This window comes from Papio anubis, chromosome 17 (genome assembly GCF_008728515.1).
Source record: "Papio anubis isolate 15944 chromosome 17, Panubis1.0, whole genome shotgun sequence".
NCBI lineage: Eukaryota > Metazoa > Chordata > Mammalia > Primates > Cercopithecidae > Papio > Papio anubis.
Genome location: NC_044992.1, coordinates 32,347,524 through 32,367,649, shown reverse-complemented (window position 1 = coordinate 32,367,649; position 20,126 = coordinate 32,347,524). Strand labels below are relative to the sequence as shown.

General features: G+C 40.2%; 1 protein-coding gene across 2 annotated transcripts in view; it reads left to right on the top strand.

The window, feature by feature from the left end:
• The window catches only part of MED13 (mediator complex subunit 13), a 122,147-nt gene that overhangs the window by 14,646 nt on the left and 87,375 nt on the right, over window positions 1-20,126 (top strand). For both annotated transcript variants that reach the window (XM_017950658.3, XM_003912849.5), the window contains exons 4-5: window positions 17,512-17,657; window positions 19,116-19,313. In XM_017950658.3, coding sequence (XP_017806147.1) covers window positions 17,512-17,657; window positions 19,116-19,313 — 344 coding nt within the window. The remainder of the gene's footprint in view (window positions 1-17,511; window positions 17,658-19,115; window positions 19,314-20,126) is intronic.

Here is a 20,126-nt window from a genome sequence, read left to right as displayed (position 1 = left end):
CAGGCGTGTGCCACTACACCCAGCTAATTTTTGTATTTTTAGTAGAGACGGGGTTTCACCATGTTAGCCAGGCTGGTCTCAAACTCCTGACCTCGTGATCTGCCTGCCTCGGCCTCCCAAAGTGCTGGGATTACAGGCATGAGCCACTGCGCCTTTTTTTTTTTTTGAGACAGAGTCTTGCTCTGTCGCCCAGGCTGGAGTGCAGTGGCCGGATCTCAGCTCACTGCAAGCTCCGCCTCCCGGGTTTACGCCATTCTCCTGCCTCAGCCTCCCCAGTAGCTGGGACTACAGGCGTCCGCCACCTCGCCCGGCTAGTTTTTTTTGTATTTTTTAGTAGAGACGGGGTTTCACCGTGTTAGCCAGGATGGTCTCGATCTCCTGACCTCGTGATCCGCCCGTCTCGGCCTCCCAAAGTGCTGGGATTAGGGTCTTGCCCCCCCGCCCCCCCCCTTTTTTTTTTTTTTTTTTAAGAGAGACTCTCAGTCTGTTGCCCAGGTGGGAGTGCAATGGTGTGATCTTGGCTCACTGTCTCGGCTCACTGCAGCCTCCGCCTCTTGGGTTCAAGTGATTCTCCTGCCTCAGCCTCCTGAGTAGCTGGGATTACAGGCATCTGCCATCACACCCAGCTAATTTTTGTGTTTTTGGTAGAGACAGGGTTTTGCCATGTTGGCCAGGCTGGTCTTGAACTCCTGACCTCAGATGATCCACCCACCTCGGCCTCCCAAAGTGCTGGGATTACAGGCGTGAGCCACTGTGCCTGGCCTATTTATGTATTTATTTTTAAGTTCTGGGATACATGTGCAGAACGTACAGGTTTGTTAATTAGGTATACATGTGCCATGGTGGTTTACTGTACCTGTCAGCCCATCATCTGGATTTTAAGCCCAGTATGCATTAGGTATTTGTCCTGATGCTCTCCCTCCCCTTGCTCCCTATCCCCTGACAGGCCCTGGTCTGTGATGTTCCCCTCCCTGTATCCATGTATTCTCATTGTTCAACTCCCACTTATGAGTGAGAACATGTGTTTGGTTTTCTGTTGTTGTGTTAGTTTGCTGAGGATGATGGTTTCCAACTTCATCCATGTCCCTGTAAAGGACATAAACTCATTCTTTTTTTTTTGAGACAAAGTCTTGCTCTGTCGCCCAGGGTGGAGTGCAGTGGCACGATTTCAGCTCACTGCAACCTCCGCCTCCTGGGTTCAAGCAATTCTCCTGCCTCAGCCTCCCGAGTAGCTGGGATTATAGGCATCCACCACCACACCCGGCTAATTTTTGTATTTTTAGTAGAGATTGGATTTCACCACGTTAGCCAGACCGGTCTCGAAGTCCTGACCTCAGGTAATCCGCCCACCTCGGCCTCCCAAAGTCCTGGATTACAGGCATGAGCCACCATGCCCAGCCGAACTCATTCTTTTTTGTGGCTGCAGACCCCCGTCTCTTTAAAAAAAAAAAAAAAAAAAAAACCGGTGGGCACAGTGGCACACACCTGTAGTCCCAGCCACTCTGAAGACTGAGGTGAGAGGATTGCTTGAGCCTAGAAGATTGAGGCTGCAGTGAGTTAGGATTGTGCTGTTGTACTCCAGCCTGGGCAACAGAGCAAGACCCTGTCTTAAAAAAAAAAAAAATGATAACTTTTTCTTTTTGAGATAAGGTCTCTTACTTTGTCACCCAGGTTGGAGTGCAGTGGCACAGTCATGGCTCATTGCAGCCCAACCTCCCAGGCTCAAGTAATCCGCACACCTCAGCCTCACATGTAGCTGGGACCACAGGTACACGCTACCACGGCTGGTTAATTTTTGTAGATTTTGTAGAGACAAGATATCACCATGTTGCCTAGGCTGGTCTTGAACTCCTGAGCTCAAGCTACCCACCTTCTTCGGCCTCACAAACTGCTAGGATTATAGGCATGGGCCAATGCACCTGGCCGGAAATACACCTTTTTTTTTTTTTTTTTTTTTTTTTCATATTTTCTTTTTCTCTCCTATGCTGGAATGCAGTGGCGTGATCTCGGCTCACTGCAGGCTCAGCCTCCCGGGTTCACGCCATTCTCCTGCCTCAGCCTCCTGAGTAGCTGGGACTACAGGCGTCAGCTACCACGCCTGGCTAATTTTAGTATTTTTAGTAGAGACAGGGTTTCACTGTGTTAGCCAGAATGGTCTCGATCTCCTGACCTCATGATCTGCCCGCCTTGGCCTCCCAAAGTGCTGGCTTAACAGGCTTGAGCCACTGTGCCTGGCCCGAAAATAAAACTTTTAACTGGAGATTTTCATGAATCCAACAGATTCTGCTTGTTATTTAACCATGTAATTGAGCGCTCGTGTTTTTCCATGGGCTGACCCATTTAGGAGGGGAACTAAATTAAGATTGTATTTTATTAGTGAAGTGTTACCAGAAATAGTGTATGCTCTTTCGAGTTACTCTTGAACCATAGTTGTGGTATAAAAACTGACTTTATTCTGGAAAGATAAATGCTGGTCCTCAAATCTCTTTTTTGCAGGACCTTTCTTACCCTTTTTCCTTCTATGGAATAGCAAGTAGGAGAAAAACCAAGCAACTAAGTCTGTCTTTGAGTTCTTTTCTGTTGAATTCAGTGGAATGATATAGGGAAGGTAGATAAAGATTGATTATAAATTAATACATCTCTAGACCATTCTGAAACATAAGTATCATATAGACTGTTTTTGTTTACTAATCAATTCACTTTTGGTATAAGTATTCTGAAAAAAGAACAAGAGCTGTAAAGAAAGAAAATTTATGCTGTGAAACTAGTTTGACTTGAACAAAGGAGAAAATAATATTCCTTACATTTTTATCTTCTTCCTTTCTTTATTTTTTTGTTTTTGTTTTTTTTTTTTTGAGACGGAGTCTCACTTTGTCACCCAGGCTGGAGTGCAGTGGCACCATTTCGGCCCACTGCAAGCTCCGCCTCCTGGGTTCACGCCATTCTCCTGCCTTAGCCTCCTGAGTAGCTGGGACTACAGGCACGCACCACCACGCCCAGCTAATTTTTTGTATTTTTAGTAGAAACGGGGTTTCACCGTGTTAGCCAGGATGGTCTCGATCTCCTGACCTCGTGATCCGCCCGCCTCGGCCTCCCAAGGTGCTGGAATTACAGGCGTGAGCCACCGCACCCGGCTGTCTTCTTCCTTTCTTTAAAATTTTTACATAAAAATTCTCATTTTCTGATAATCTGGACTTACATGTAGTTGTCTGTTTAACTTTAACAGTCTTTAGGGACTGAAAGAGAGGAAATGGAATCAAATTCTAGGGATACAGCTAGGTTACCTTTAAAGAATCCCACAAGTATAAGAGTAACCACAGGAACAAACCAGTCTTCAGTTAATTGGTTAAAAGAATGATGACCAGTGTTTTCTTGAATAGTTTAGGTGTTTTCCTGTATTGCTGGGGACTGGATCACATGGCAGACATTGAGTTTTCTAGTGAGCCCACAAGTAAATGGGTTGTAATAAGTACCGTTGACTTAATGTAGGTTTTAGAGTCTTCTATAAAAGGTATTCTGAACTTGTGATGTTTGAGAGTGCATTTGAATAAGATTATCTTGAATAAGAACTTTCTTTTTTTTTTTTTCCATTTTTTAAAAATAGAGACAGGGTCTTGCTTTGTGCTCAAGATAGATTGCAGTAGCGCAATCATAACTCATTGCAGCCACAAACTTCCAGGCCTAATTGGTTCTCCCACCTCAGCCTCCAGAGTAGCTGGGATTACAGGCGCACACCACCTACGCCTGGCCAAGGACTTTCTTAAGATTATGTTTGGTTAAGCTTTTTGTCATGTTGAATCTGTTGTAGCCATTTAGCTGAGTGTGCAGTAAAGTTTATTTAGCAAAAATATGTTGTTAAATCTTTTTTGATGTATTTATGTAAAATAGTTACCTTTAACTCCAATTTTAAAAGGCAATATAGGGTAGACGTGGTGGCTCACGCCTGTAATCCTAGCACTTTGGGAGGCCGAGGCAGGCAGCTCATGAGGTCAGGAGTTAGAGACCAGCCTGATCAATATGGTGAAACCCTGTCTCTACTAAAAATACAAAAATGAGCCAGGTGTGGTGGCACATGCCTGTAATCCCAGCTACTTGAGAGGCTGAGGCAGGAGAATCACTTGAACCCGGGAGGTGGAGGTTGCAGTGAGCAGAGATCGCGCCACTGCACTCCAGCCTGGGCGACAAGAGTGAAACTCCGTCTCAAAAAAAAAAAGGCAATATACAGTATTACATGTTATATATGTGTGTTTGTCTGTATTACATTATGTGTATACATATCGACATACAATAGGATATAATAAATCCTTGCTGGATATAACATAAAATAGGATTAAATGTTTGGTTCAATATGTTCTAAGCCTTTGTATTAGAATAATTAGAGCCCTGGAATTAATTAGTAGTAAAGAACTTTGTCCACAGAGAGTGATAAATTTTTGGTTTTGTGGGATAAAGCAGTAAAAGTTCACAGGAAGGAAAGGATGGCTATTGTTAATGGTTATTGTATTGGGCAATGTAGATCTAGAACATTTTCATCATTGCAGAAAGTTATTTTTTTCGGGTGGTATTGCTTACACAAGAACCTTTATATTTATAATTAAAATGGTACTTTTGGTACTTCAATAAAGAAAATCATCAAATTTTTTTAAGGAAGTAAATGAAAGAATATGCTTTAAATTTCACCCATAAAGCTATGTTTATTTTCTGCCATATGTATAGCTTTTACATTATCTCATGATCTCCAAAACTGATTAAAAATAGGCACCATGAGATGTAAGTCCCCACTGGAAATGTTTTATTAACTGTTAGTAGCATTAGGATGTCCTTTGGTTGGGTTTCTCACTGTCTCTGAAAAGGCAAATTTCTAGAGAAGCTAGGAGCTATTGCTATTAGGTTTTTTTATGTACTCATTTCCTTTCTTCCTGTTATCTAATGTAGTACTGTCCAGTAGAAGTATAATGTGAGCCACATAGGTAATTTAAAATTTTCTTCTAGGCACATTTAAAAAGTTAAAAAAACCTAAATGTATAGGCAAAATTAATTGTAATATATTTTTAAATGTAGTATGTCCAAAATAATATCATTTCAGCATATAATTAAATATACAGAAGATATTAATGAAATAGTTTACTTTTTGTACTGTCTTTGAAATTAGGTTTGTGTACTATGCTTAGAGTATATCTCAGTTTGGATTTTAAGTCACCAGTAGTTATATGTGTGTATTGGCTGTTGTATTTACAACACAGTTCTAGGGCTTTAAGCCCAGTTGAACTTGGTAGTGTTTGTTGGTGAAAGGTACCTTCTCTGTTGGTCAGTGAACCCTTCTGGAATTGTATGCTAAATTGTGAGTATGCTCTAGAATCTCAAAGGCAAGAAGAATCTCATACCTTGCATCAGTCAGGGTACCAACTCTCTGCTAAATTAGGTGTAGTTACTTCAGCAGACTGGATGTGCCTTTTTATTGTTTTCCCTGTAGCCTACCTATGATGTTTTGTCCTTAATGTCTGTCATCAAGATTATTATGTATCATTTCTGAAGTCTTAAGTGACGATGTCACTAGAATTTGCGTGGTCAGTTTTCTACATTTTCATGCCTTCTAGAACATTTATGAGAAAAATTAAATGTTAAGAAAGACTTTTCTTTCTCCTATTTTTCCTCCTTGTTGAGATTTTCTTACCATAATTTTTCTTTCTTTCTTTCTTTTTTTTTTTTTTTTTTTTTGGAGACAGGGTCTTACTTTGTCTCCTAGGCCAGAGTGCAGTGGTGCAGTCTTGACTCACTGCACCCTCTGCTCCCAGGCACAAACAATTCTCTTGCCTCAGCCTCCCACATAGTTGGTACTTTCAGGAGTGCGCTACCACACCTGACTAAGTTTTGTAATTTGGGTAGAGATGGGGTTTCTCTGTTGGCCATGTTGACCAGGCTGGTCTCTAACTCCTGGCTTCAAGTGATCTTCCAGCCTCAGCCTCCCAAAGTGCTGGGATGACAGGTGTGAGCCACCATGCCCAGCCTTTCTTACCATAATTTCTTTCTATGATTCTTACTGTAGACTCTTACAAATCTGTCCAAGCTCATACAGCTATCAATTTTGGAGCTGCATTTTAGGCATGAAAAATATGAGATAGATTATTGACCCTGTAGACCTGTATATCTCCTACACATATTTTTTTTTTAAGTTATAGGAAGTAGTAAAAACATAGTACTTAGAAACAACAATAAAAAGCAGCATTTTGCAGAACATTTGAAGTGGTAAACCAGAATAATGTTGTTGCTTTCTAAGTTGTTTTTTTTTTTTTTGAGACGGAGTCTCGCTCTGTCACCAGGCTGGAGTGCAGTGGCGCAGTCTCAGCTCTCTGCAACCTCTGCCTCCCAGGTTCAAGTGATTCTCCTGCCTCAGCCTCCCAAGTAGCTGGGACTACAGGCGCGTGCCACCACGCCCAGCTAATTTTTATATTTTTAGTAGAGTTGGGGTTTCACCATGTTAGCCAGGATGGTCTCGATCTCTTGACGTTGTGATCCGCCCGCCTCGGCTTCCCAAAGTGCTGGAATTACAGGCCTGAGCTACTGCGCCCGGCCGCTTTCTAAGTATTATTTACCGTATAATGTAAGTAATATGTTCACTGAGCGAGCAGAAATATGTACAGAATTTACAGGTAAGATGTTAACTTCTGGAGTTTAGTATGGATCTTTTGTTCATGGAGCTATGTTAATAATACCTGATACTGGCCGGGCGCGGTGGCTCACACCTGTAATCCCAGCACTTTGGGAGAAATCACGAGGCGGGTGGATCACAAGGTCAGGAGATCGAGACCATCCTGGCTAACACGGTGAAACTCCGTCTCTACTAAAAATACAAAAAATTAGCCAGGCGTGGTGGCGGGCGCCTGTAGTCCCAGCTACTCGGGAGACTGAGGCAGGAGAATGGTGTGAACCTGGGAGGCGGAGCTTGCAGTGAGCTGAGATCCGGCCACTGCACTCCAGTCTGGGAGACACAGCGAGACTCCATCTCAAAAAAAAAAAAAAAAAAAAAAACCTGATACTGGTATTATACCTTTAAATTTAAGAATTTAAAACAGTTACTCTGAAGGCTATAGAAATACAAATTAATGATTCCCAAACTTGTCTGGATGTGGGAATCACGTGGAGAGCTTACAAAAAATTATTGACGCTTGTGTCTTAACCTGGGGCTGTAATCTGGGCTTTGGAATTTTTAGAGGATCCTGAAAATGTAAGACAAGTTTAGAAACTTGAATTCACGGAATAAAAATAATCTCAGAATTAAGACGGCTAGGGGAGGCTGGGCACAGTGGCTCATGCTTGTAATCCCTGCACTTTGAGAGGCCAAGACAGGAGGATTGCTGTAGCTCAAGAGTTCAAGACCAGCCTGGACAACATAGTGAGACCTCATCTCTACAAAATATAAATTAAAAAAATTATCTGGGCATAGTGGCTAACACCTGTAGTCCCACTTACTTGGTTGGCTGAGGCAGAAAGATTGCTTGAGCTCAGGGGGTGGAAGCTGCAGTGAATTCTGATCACGCCACTGCACTCCAGCCTGAGTGACAGAGCAAGGCCCTGTCTCAAAGGAAAAAAAAAGATGAATACAGTTTCTTTTTATTGTGGTAAAATGTACATAACATAAAACTTAATAATTTTTCGGTGTACAGTTCAGTGGCATTAAGTACGTTCACGTTGTTAACCCTCACCACTATCTATCTGCAGAACTTTTTCATCATCCGAAACTGAAAGTCTACTCATAAAAGAGTGGTAGCTCTTCAATTCTTCTTTTCTTCAGCTTTGTGTAACCACCATTCTACTTTGTCTAGAAACTTGACTCTTGTAGGTACCTCATATGAGTGGAATCATGTAGTATTTGTCCTTTTTTGTCTGGGTTATTTCAGTTAGCATAAAATCTTCAAGATTCATTTACGAAACGTGACAGAATTTCCCTTATTTTTAAGGCTGAATAATATTCCATTGTATGTATATATGACATTTTGTTTATGTATTAATCTGTAAATGGTATTTGGGTTGTTTTCACCTTTTGGTTATTGTGAATAATGCTGCTATAAACATTGGTCTGCACATCTCTCATCAAGTCCCTGCTTTAAGTTCCTTTGGGTGTATACCCAGAAGTGGAATTGCTGGATCATATGGTAATTCAAAGTATAATTTTTGGAGGAATTTCCATGCTGCTTTCCGTAGTGGCTGCACTATTTTACATTCCCAAAGGCATTGCAGAGGTGTTCCATTTTTTCCACATCCTCATCAACACTTGTTATTTCCTGTTTTTTTTTTTAAAGCTATTTTTATGGGTGTGAGGTGGTATCTTACTGTGTTTTCGGTTTGCATTTCTCTAATGATTAGTGATGTGTTGAGCATGTTATGTGTTTATCGGCCATTTGTATGTTGTTTTTGGAGAAATGACGGTTGAAGTCTTTTGCCCATTTTTTTAATTGGTTGATAGGGTGTTTAGAGTTTGAAGTCAGCATTCCCTTTACTAGTATTATGATTTTAACACAAGCCATTTAACCTCTTTGTACCTCAGATTCTCTACTCGCAAATGGGATATCATTTTTCTGTAGCTTCTTAATACAAATGCTAGAAATAGGTTTGATGTGGCACTGCCTAATCTAGCATACGTATGGAATTGTTGCTGTTAGAGCAGCTAGCTTTAATCTATAAGCATGTCTTTTCTGTTTTAGAAATGATCTTTTGATTAATTTCAGTACTTAATTTGAGGAACATTTTTTTCCACAATGGAAGATTATTCAAGTTTCATTTATAAAATTCTGCCTCATTCATAACTTTTTGTTTTAGATATTGCAGTGTAAGCTCATGGAGAGCAAGTGTTCTCTGCAGTCCTTTATAGTAGCTAATAATACTTTGGATTCTTATTGTAGTGATATGTTTTTGTTTTAACTCTACTTTTCTGAGTGTTAAATACCAAAAATGTTTGATGGGATGATATGAATAACATTTCTCCTTGGAAAAAAAGCACAACCGAATTTACTGTTGGTATTTTCTAATTGTTTTATAATATTCTCTGACTAGAATGTTACCTTTAATATAAGGATTTCGGAGATTTGGGTGTGGTGGTGTACACCTGTAGTTCCAGCTACTTAAGAGGCTGCGGCAGGAGGATCACTTGAGGTCGGGAGTTTGAGGCTGTAGTGCCTCACGACTGTGCCAGTGAAAAGCCACTGCACTCCTGCCTGGGTAACATAGGGAGACCGCCATCTGTTTAAAAAATTTCAGGTCGGCACAGTGGCTCATGCCTGTAATCTCAGCACTTTGGGGTGCCAAGGTGGGCGAATCACCTGAGGTCAGGATTTCAAGACCAGTCTGGCCAATACATGGTGAAACCCCATCTCTAGTTAAAAAATAAAATACAAAAAAACTAGCCGGACGCAGTGGCAGGTGCCTGTCATCCCAGCTACTTGGGAAGCTGAGGCAGGAGAATTGCTTGAACCCAGGAGGCGGAGGTTGCAGTGAGCCAAGATCATGCCGTTGCACTCCAGCCTTGGTGACAAGAGTGAAACGGTCTCAAAAAAAAAAAAAAAAAAAATCTCTGCTGGGTGCAGTGGCTCATGCCTGTAATTGTAGCACTTTGGGAGGCTGAGGTGGGCAGATCACTTGAGGGTCAGGAGTTTGAGACCAGTCTGGCCAACATGGTAAAACCCTGTCTCTACTAAAAATACAAAAATTAGCTGGGCATGGTCATGGGCGCCTGTAATCCCAGCTACTCAGGAGGCAGAGGCAGAAGAATCACTTGAACCTGGGAACCGGAGGCTGTAGTGAGCCAAGGTTGCATTACTGCACTCCATCCTGGGCAACAGAGCAAGTCTCTGTCTCAAAAAAAAAAATCTCAAATTGTATCACATATTTAGAATATTGTTTCCCTCCAGTATCACATACAAACTTGGTTTATTTTAAACCATTGTCTGTTACAATAAGATCAGACTATTGTATACTGGGATTATATGCTAGCAGTGTAGGAGGTAGTGATTTTTCTTTGATCATAGACCCCTGGGATTAAGTGTTGTTAGTAAATAGGGTAGTGGCAGATATACAGTGGTAGCTGAGACCATTGGTTACATGTTTTGTATTTTGGTATATTGGATTGCTACAAAGACTCCTTGGAGACCAGTTTATCCCTTTACATCAAGAAGCCAAATTTTATTTTCTTATTTAAAAGATAAAATGGGGCCAGATGAAGTTAGCTCATGCTTGTAATCTCAGCACTTTGGGAGGCCAAGGTGGGGGATTGCTTGAGGCCAGGAGTTTGAGGCCAGCCTGGGCAACATAGTGAGCCCCCGCCCCTGCCATCTCTAGCAAAAAAAAAAAAAAAAAAATTAGGTGGGTATGGTAGCGCACACCTGTAGTCCCAGCTACTCCAGAGGGTGAGATGGGAGGATTGCTTGAGCCCGGTAGTTTGAGACCGCAGCAAGCTACGATTGTACCACTGCACTCCAGTGAGAACCTGTCTCTACACCATAAAATTAAAAAATAAAGTGGGTAAATGCTCACTGGAAAGACTGTTAGGAAAGTTGAAAGATGACTTTTATGATTTTATACATACTAGAGTAAACTTTTTTTTCCTAAATAACATTTAAGATAGGTCAAATTAATGCATTTTTAAGCATTTCTGATATTACAATATTTTCAGGAAAATAGATTTTTAAAATGTTAAAAATGCTTTTAAAATAATTTTTAAAATCTTTTAAAATGCTTTGTCATGAGAAAAATCCATTTTAAATATCTTTTTTTTGTTTGGAGACCAGAGGGCGGTGGTGTCATCATAGCTCACTGCACCCTCAACCTCTCAGGCTCAAATGTTCCTTCTACCTCAACCTCAGCCTCTCGAGTAGCTGGGACCACAGGCATGCACCACCCCACCTGGATAATTTTTTTAAGTTTTTTTGTGGAGATAGGGTCTTACTATGCTGCCCAGGCTGGTCCCAAACTCCTGGGCTCAAGCCCAACTCCTCTTGTCTCAGCCTCCCAAGTGCTGAGATTATAGGCATGGCTGGCTGTTTTTAAATTATCTTATTTAATATTTCGTGTATAAAATGAAACAGTTGAAAGCTGTGTTTTTTAAGAATTATACTCCACTGATTAAAGGAACAGTAGATAAAGTTCAGGTCTCCTAGCCGCTTTGTCTTTTTTTTTTTTTTTTTTTTGAGACGGAGTCTCGCTCTGTGCCCAGGCTGAAGTGCAGTGGCCGGATCTCAGCTCACTGCAAGCTCCGCCTCCCGGGTTCACGCCATTCTCCTGCCTCAGCCTCCCGAGTAGCTGGGACTACAGGCGCCCGCCGCCTCGCCCGGCTAGTTTTTTGTATTTTTTTTTTTTTTTTTTTTAGTAGAGATGGGGTTTCACCGTGTTAGCCAGGATGGTCTCGATCTCCTGACCTCGTGATCCGCCCGTCTCGGCCTCCCAAAGTGCTGGGATTACAGGCTTGAGCCACCGCGCCCGGCCTTTTTTTAATTTTTGAGATGAAGTCTCACTGTTTCCCAGGCTGAAGTGCAGTGGCAAGATCTCGACTCACTGCAATCTCTGCCTCCCTGGGTTCAAGTGGTTCTCCTGCTTCAGCCTCCCGAGTAACTGGGATTACAGGTGTGTGCCACCACACCCAGCTAATTTTTGTATTTTTAGTAGAGATGGAATTTCACCATGTTGGCCAGGCTGGGCTCAAACGATCTGCCTGTCTTGCCCTCCCAAAGTGCTGGGATTACAGGCCTCTTTTTTTTTTTTTTTTTTTTTGAGATGGAGTCTTGCTCTGTCACCCAGGCTGGAGTGCAGTGGTGTGGTCTTGGCTCAGTGCAACCTGCGTCTTCTGGGTTCAAGCGATTCTCATGTCTCAGCCTCCTGTGTAGCTGGGATTACAGGCGCACACTACCACACTCGGCTAATTTTTTTTGTATTTTTAGTAGAGATGAGGTTTTGCCAAGTTGGCCAGGTTGGTCTCAAACTCCTTAGGTGATCCGCCCACCTCAGCCTCCCAAAGTGCTGGGATTACAGGTGTGAGCCACTGCGCCTGGCCCTCTTTGTCTTTTAAAGATAAAGACCATGAGATTGTTTTAGGTTATTGCTTTTACTTATAAATATTCTTGGAAGTATTGGCAATTTAGATTTTAAAAATTTACTGTTCAGTAGCTAAGTAAGCACACAGCTTTCGTAATCATTTCTGTAGCATACTTACCCTAAAATGAATCAAATTACAATTTCTCTGTATAGTAGGTTATTCTTGCTTGAGTCTCTTCTGTCTGTCTCTCTCTTTTTTTTTTTTAAAGAAATGGGTCTCACCCTGTTGCCCAGGCTGGAGTGCAGTGGTTATTCACAGACTCAAAGTGCACTGCATGCTTCAACTCTTGGCCTCAAGTATCCTCCCACCCTCAGCCTCTTGGGTAGCTGGGACTACAGGTGCTCACCACCACACCCAGCTCTTCCTTAATAAATGTTTTCCTTAGCATGGTATTTTTAGTTAATAATTCTTAGAATTCTTTTTAAAGATTTGCCTCCCTACCAAGACATGCATTAGTCGTCTAAGGTTGCCTGAAAAACATGTAAAAAGCTTGTAATATTGAAAAATACATGGTAATTCTAGCTGGTTGACTATCAGTTTTTCATTTAAGTTTTTAGCATTTGGTCTTGCTTTTAGATTCTCATGTCCTTTATTATAGTTAAGAGAGAAAAATGCTTTGAAAATTGGTTTCTGCCTGTGTTGTATGTCAGTACATATAATAAGCATAATGGACATATTCTTCTCAGAATTATTAAATATTAGTGATTTTCTAAGACAAAAATACTGTTTAGAAATTATCTTTTATGTCTTTATATACTTTGTAACTCATCCTCAGTTATATAGAAAAATTGTGTCAGAAAAGAGGACATTCAAAAGAAAGAAAAGCACAAATATGGCTATATGTGCATTCCCATGCAGAAGAAAATTTGTAGCATATGATTGTTTACATTAAAAAGTTTCTTTGAGAAAAGTAAATGCATGGAGGCTTAAAACTATGAGGAAAAAACCCAAATCTTAATGTTTCAACTAGTATCAAAAATCATATTTGATGTTTATAACAGGATATTAGAGTCACACTCTTGATTTGATCTTTTCGCTGAGTCAGTGTAATGGCACCATGTATTTGTTTCATTTTCCAACCCTGCTGGTCCTGAGTTGCCTATATTCTCTCTAAATTATGCTTGCAAGCCAGTAAGCTCTTTTCTGTATTCATCTCTTTTAGTACTTTATCTAGTATAGCTCTTCAAAACCAATTTACATTTTGACTTGATCTGTTCTTTAAGTTCGTTAGGTACATTTTCTGCCTTGCAGATTATTTCTGGCAATGATTCCACAAAGTGTTTCTCCATTATATAGCATAGGTCATCATTTCCCAGTCTCTCATAAGTAGCTTCCTCATCATTTCTCTAGTGTCCTAGATTACTCCCCACCTACCATCTAGTCCCAGAGCAGAAGCCACATGTTTCACGTTTTTGTTTTGGCAGCACCTCACTTTTGGTACTAATTTCTGTATTGGTTATTTTACTGTAATGAAACCATCCCCAAAACTTAGTGACTTAAAAATAGCAGTTATGTATTCTCATTCGTGTAACTGGAGGTCAACTTGAGGTGGTGGAGGTGGGGAGTGATTAGCCAGTTGATGCCATACTTTATGCTTTAAACTACAGATTAGGTAGAGATCTATTCCGTATTATTTCTCATTCTCCTTTGGCCAGTGGGCCAGTCTGGTCATATACTCTTATTTATTTATTTATTTAATTTTTTTTTTTTTTTTTTGAGATAGGGTCTTGCTCTGTTGTCCAGGCCAGAGTGCAGTGGTGCGATTATAGCTCACTGCAGCTTCATACTCCTGGGCTCAAACAATTCTCCTGCCTCAGCTTCTTGAGTGTCTGGGACTACAGATGTGTGCCACCATGGCTTGCTGTTTTTTTAATTTTTTGTAGAGACAGGCTCTTGTTATGTTGCCAAGCTGGCCTTGAACTCTGTACCTCAAGTGATCCTCTCAACTCTGCCTCTCCAGTAGCTGGGATTACAGTTTTGAGCTACCACACCTGGCTTTCAGTTTTTCCCTTTAAATAAGCAATAGCAATGGTTCGTTCCTGAGTGGATAGTTCTCAAAGTTATTATTAACAGTCTCTTATCTTGATTTTGTGGTTATTTTAGATATATACCCTTTTTACTAAAGCAAATGTCTTTAGTCTTCATAATTCTTCAACCAATAATTATTCCAATAAGATTAACTTTTTTTTTTTTTTTTTAAAAGATGGAGTCTCACTCTCTCCCAGGCTGGAGTGCAGTGGCGTGATCTCGGCTCACTGCAACCTCCGCCTCCCGAGTTCAGGCAATTCTCCTGCCTCAGCCTTCCGAGTAGCTGGAACTATAGGCGCATGCCACCACACCCAGCTAATTTTTGTATTTTTCAGTAGAGACGGGGTTTCACCATATGGCACGGAGTAGTGTCGAACTCCTGACCTCGTGATCTGCCTGCCTTGGTGTCCCAAAGTGCTGGGATTACAGGAATGAGCCACTGCGCCTGGCCAAGATTAACATTTTAATCAGAGTTAGAAACAAGCTTATTTTTTTTTTCTTCTATTATAAACTGTTGGTTAAATGCAATGTGGTATCTTGGATTGGATCCTGGAACACAGAAAGTACATAAGTAGAAAATCCAAATAAAGACTGGAGTTTGGTTAATAGTAGTGTATCATTGTTAATTGCTTGTTTGACAAATGTAGCATGATTATCTAAGATGTTCATTAACATTAGGGGAAATTGGGTGAAGGGTATATGGGAACTCCCTATGCTGTCTTTGCAACTTTTCTGTAAATTTAAAATTATTTCTTAATAAAACTTTATTAAATAAAAATAAAAATTATTGACGTGAGGAAATGTATAGTAATGACTGATTAATATATAGAATTTATAGTTTATAAAAATTAAACTTTAATATAATTCAAGCAGAACAGAATGGTATTATAAATTAAAAACCCTTAAGGATTCCTGCTCATGTATCCAAGTCCCTTCCCCAGAAGTAACCAGGTTGGTTTTTTTTTTTTTTTTAAACTTTGTTTTACTTCTGGTGGTTACTGTCATAATTCCAGAGATTTTTATACTGTCTCTGGGCCTTGATTTATCAACTTTCAACAATGTCACTGCTCTTTCTTTCTTTCTCTCTTTCTTTTTCTTTCTTTCTTTTTCTTTCCTTCCTTCCTTCCTTCCTTCCTTCCTTCCTTCCTTCCTTCCTTCCTTTCCTTCTTTCTTTCTTTCTTCCTTTCCTTTCCTTTTTCCTTTTCCTTTTCCCCTTCCCTCTTCCCTCTTCCCTCTTCCCTCTTCCCCCTTTCCTTTCCTTTCCTTTCCTTTCCTTTCCTTTCCTTTCCTTTCCTTTCCTTTCCTTTCCTTTCCTTTCCTTTTTTTTTTCCTTTCCTTTTTCCTTTCCTTTCCTTTCCACAGAGTCTTGCTCTGTTGCCCAGGCTGGGAATGCAGTGGCACAATCTTGGCTCACTTCAATTTCTGCCTCCCGGGTTCAAGCAATTCTCTTGCCTCAGCCTCCTGAGTAGCTGGGACTACAGGTGCCTGCCACCATGCCTGGCTAATTTTTGTGTATTTAGTAGAGGCAGGGTTTCGCCATGTTGGCCAGGCTGGTTTCAAACTCCTGACCTCAAGTTATTCTCCCACCTCAGCCTCCCAAAGTGCTGGGATTACAGGAATGAGCCACCATTCCCAGCCATTGTCACTGCTTTCTTAACAAGAACAGTAAGTTTTTTTATTGTTGTTGGTTTTTTTTTTTTTTAGTTAAGTTTTTCTGTCAGTTATATTAATTTTTGTTTTATTTTTATTTACTTATTTATTTATTTATTTTTTTGGAGACAGAGTCTTACTCTGTCGCCCATGCTGGAATGCAGTGGTGCGATCTTAGCTCACTGCAGCCTCCACATCCTGGATTCAAGCGCCTCAGCCTCCCAAGTAGCTGGGATTACAGGCACCTGCCACCGCGCTTGGCTAATTTTTTGTATTTTTAGGGAGATGGAGGTTTCACCATTTTGGCCTTGCTGGTCTCGAACTCTTGGCCTCAAGTGATCCACCCACCTTCCAAGTGCTGGAATTATAGATGTGAGCCACTGTGCCCAGCCTAAAAAAATTGTATTTCTATTAAAAGCATTTTTTAGACTAGTCACATGCAGTAGTGGAAAGGGGAAAGAGTAGAACAAGTTCTGTCTGCACTAACTGAACAGTCAATTGAGGTAACTCACTACCTTCAGACTAGCCTCTGTCAGTTACATTTGTAACTTGAATAACATGCTTAAATTTGTATTTCTTGTTCTATCAAGTTTAGACATTTTGTATCGACTCCATATGTATAAGATATAGAAATTCTTAGCTCTGTATTGCTTTTCACCTCTTTTCGACCATCTATTTTCCCACTTCTGTTAACTCTAGCATTACTTTTACTATAATTTTAATTCACTATGTTCTGCTTAACCAGAAGAAATTCAAGAGGGCTTATACATATATAAAACAGATTTTGAGTTGATTAATCATCATAGTTTAAAAAACTGGTTTTTAAAGATGAATTATTAAGATAAATGTGTGGAGAAGGAAGAAGAAGAGTTTATTCTTCTTAGTGTACAATCTTATCCTCTTATGGGCAATTTGACCCTTCTAAATTTTATCTTGGTGTCCTTGGAAACTTTTATTTTCCAAACTGTATACTCAGCCATACCCGAATTTCGTTAAGGTGTACTATTTTGCATATATTCTTGGTTCTAGGATGCCTTCAACTGTAAGACCCATTGTTGCTTTAAAGTAATGTTATTGGTTGGGAGGGGATTGCATTAAATGATTATTAGCCCCATTGAAAATTAACAAAGTGAGAAACATATTTGTATTTAGTTTCTTATATAGAGGGGAAAATAGGCAAAAATAAAAATTGAGTCACCATTAATTCTTTTGTCCGCCTTTATTTTCTTTATCCAAAGAAAACTTTTTTTCTTAAAGAAAAAAAAAAAAAAAAGAGCTGGGTACAGTGGCCCATGCCTGTAGTCTCAGCTGCTTTGAGGCTGAGGTTAGAGGATCCCTTGAGCCCAGGAGTTACGAGCCAGCCTGGGCAATGCAGTGAGACCCTCTCTCTTTCTTTAAAAAAGAAAAAGAAAAAAATTGACCCTATTATTTTGGTAGCCTATCCCTTTCCAATAAACCTACTCTTCTACTTTAACTTATTGTTGTGGCTATATAATAATTCTATGTGTGAATGTACCTAACTCATTTAACTGGTTCCTCTATTTGCAGCCTTTTCTACTATAAACAGTGTTGTAAAGAACTTTTCTTATAGCTAAGTCTTTGCTCATATCCATGATTTTTTTCCTTCTGATGAAGTAGAATTTCTGGGCAAAATAGAGTATGAATTTTTGCATACTTCCTGATAAAGAAAAACAAGTTAACATTTTTGGCCACTAGCCATCACTAAGATATAACTTTTTCTTGTTTTTTAGTGAACACTTGTCCTGCTCCTTCACCTTTTTCTTGCATGGAGACAGCAATGTTTGTACCAGCGTGGAAATTAACCAACATCAACCTGTATACCTTCTCAGTGAAGAGCATATCACCCTTGCTCAACAGTCTAATAGCCCATTTCAAGGTAGATTATTTTATTAGGTATTTGATCTTTTATTGAAAGATCCTTATTGAACTTCATAATTTTACATTTGGGGATTGATGGAATTCCCCCTGATCTTTAGCCTAATGATGATTTTGATGTCATTTACTTTCTTCTCCCCCATTAGAGTGTTGCTACATTTTTAAATACAGGTATTACCAATAATTCTTGACTGTGAATGGTGAAGTAGTTTAAAGTGTTCTTTTAGATAGCATATTGGATTTATATGTGTTAACGTTTTCAAGGTTATCTTGTGCGTCAGGTCATATAAGCCATATTTTGTTTGTTGTTTGTTTTTGTTTTTCGACATGGAGTTTCGCTCTGTTGCCCAGGCTGGAGTGCAGTGGCATGATCTCGGTTCACTGCAACCTCCACTTCCCGGTTTCAAGCAATTCTGCCTCAGCCTCCTGAGTAGCTGGGATTGCAGGCGCGAGCCACCACGCTTGGCTAATGTTTGTATTTCTTAAGTAGAACTCGGTTTCATTGTGTTGGCCAGGCTGGTCTTGAACGCCTGACCTCAAGTGATCCACCTGCCTCGGCCTCCCAAAGTGCTGGGATTATAGGTGTGAGCCACCTTGCCTGGCCAAAGCCATGTGTAACATAGCTACAAACGGACTTTTGATACTATTTATACTATGAAAACAGTTGAATTCTAGAAGAAATATTTTATAAGCTTGCTGAATTGCTTTTAAGGCTTGGCAGTGTGTTCTTATTTTAACTTTAAACCTAATATTTGCTTTTTAAAGTTTACATGGCAGTACATTATAAATATTTAGATTTATATATCTATATTGTTTTTCCTCAGATAGCTTTTTCTTAGAATGCTTTTTCTCAGTGGGAGTCAAAGTAAATTGAAGGATACACAAATATTCCCAGCTTCTGTTAAAATTCTTAAGAGTTTGGGCAGACAATTTTTTTTCTTTTTTCTTTCTTTTTTTGAGATGAAGTCTCCCTCTGTTGCCCAGGCTAGAGTGCAGTGGTGCCATCTTGGCTCACTGCAGCCTCTGCCTCCCCAGTTCAAGCAATTCTCCTGCCTCAGCCTCCTGAGTAGCTGGGATTGCAAGCGTGTGCCACCGCACCCAGCTAATTTTTTTTGTATTTCATTAGAGACAGGGTTTCACCACGTTGACCAGGCTGGTCTTGAACTCCTGACCTCAGGTGATCCGCCCGCCTCAGCCTTCCAAAATGCTGGGATTACAGGCGTGAACCACTGCGCCCAGCCTGGGCAGACAAATTTTTAACAGTTTATATAATAAACTCAGTGTTGTACTTTATCTTCACAATAACGAAGTATAATAAATTGATTTTTCTCTGGAATGGTTATTATTGGTTTCCTTTTCTTTTTTATAACTGCACGATCACTTGCCACATTGTTCACTGTGTTCTTATTTGGTAAAACAGTCTTTAGTTACTTATTTGATGTCTGCTTTGGGTTTCTAGTTATCTTATGCCCATTTGGACTAAATGGCACTCTCACAGGACAGGCATTCAAGATGTCTGATTCAGCTACAAAAAAATTAATTGGTGAATGGAAACAGTTCTATCCTATCTCATGTTGCTTGAAGGAGATGTCTGAAGAAAAGCAGGAAGATATGGATTGGGAAGATGATTCTTTAGCTGCAGTAGAAGTTCTTGTTGGTATGTATGCTGAGTATTATTCCTAAGGGGAAAACGCATGATTGTATGTATTAGTTATATTTTGCTCAATAACAAGTCTAATAACTCAGTGGCTTTCAACACCAAAGATTTATTTCTTATTTCTTGCCCACATTACTTAAGGGCTGCATCTTAGCTGTGGCTTGGCTCCATGTATCTGCTCATTCTGTAACCTAGGTTAAATGAGTATCCCAGTAGCTAGGACATACTGTTCTTATGAGAACAGAAGAATAATAGGGACTGAACCAAACCATGTAAGTGTACTCAAAGCTTCTGCTGGGATACAGTATATGTTGCATCTGCTCACATTGCATTAGACAAAACTAGTTAAATGGCCAAGCCAAAGTCATTTGGGCAGGGAAATAGATTCTGTCTAGAGAGAAGCATGCTTAGAATGGGACAGTTAATTGTGAATTAATTAATATTTGAAGGCTGAAAAGTTGACAGGCTGTGTTATGTGATGTTTTAATGTTTCGTAAAACTATCACTTCCAATAACTTAAGAGACAGAAAATGTAACTAAAGAATTTGTGACTTTGCATGCTCTGCCTGCCCAAAGGGTCAGATTGGTTTTTTTTATTATTTTTTTATTTTTTGAGACGGAGTCTCACTCTGTTGCCCAGGTTGGAGTGCAGTAGCGCGGTCTTGGCTCACTGAAACCTCCTCCGCCTCCCAGGTTCAAGTGCTTCTCCTGCCTCAGCCTTGCTAGTAGCTGGGATTACAGGTGCACGCCACCATGCCCAGCTAATTTTTGTAATTTTAGTAGAGATGGAGTTTTGCCATGTTGGCCAGGCTG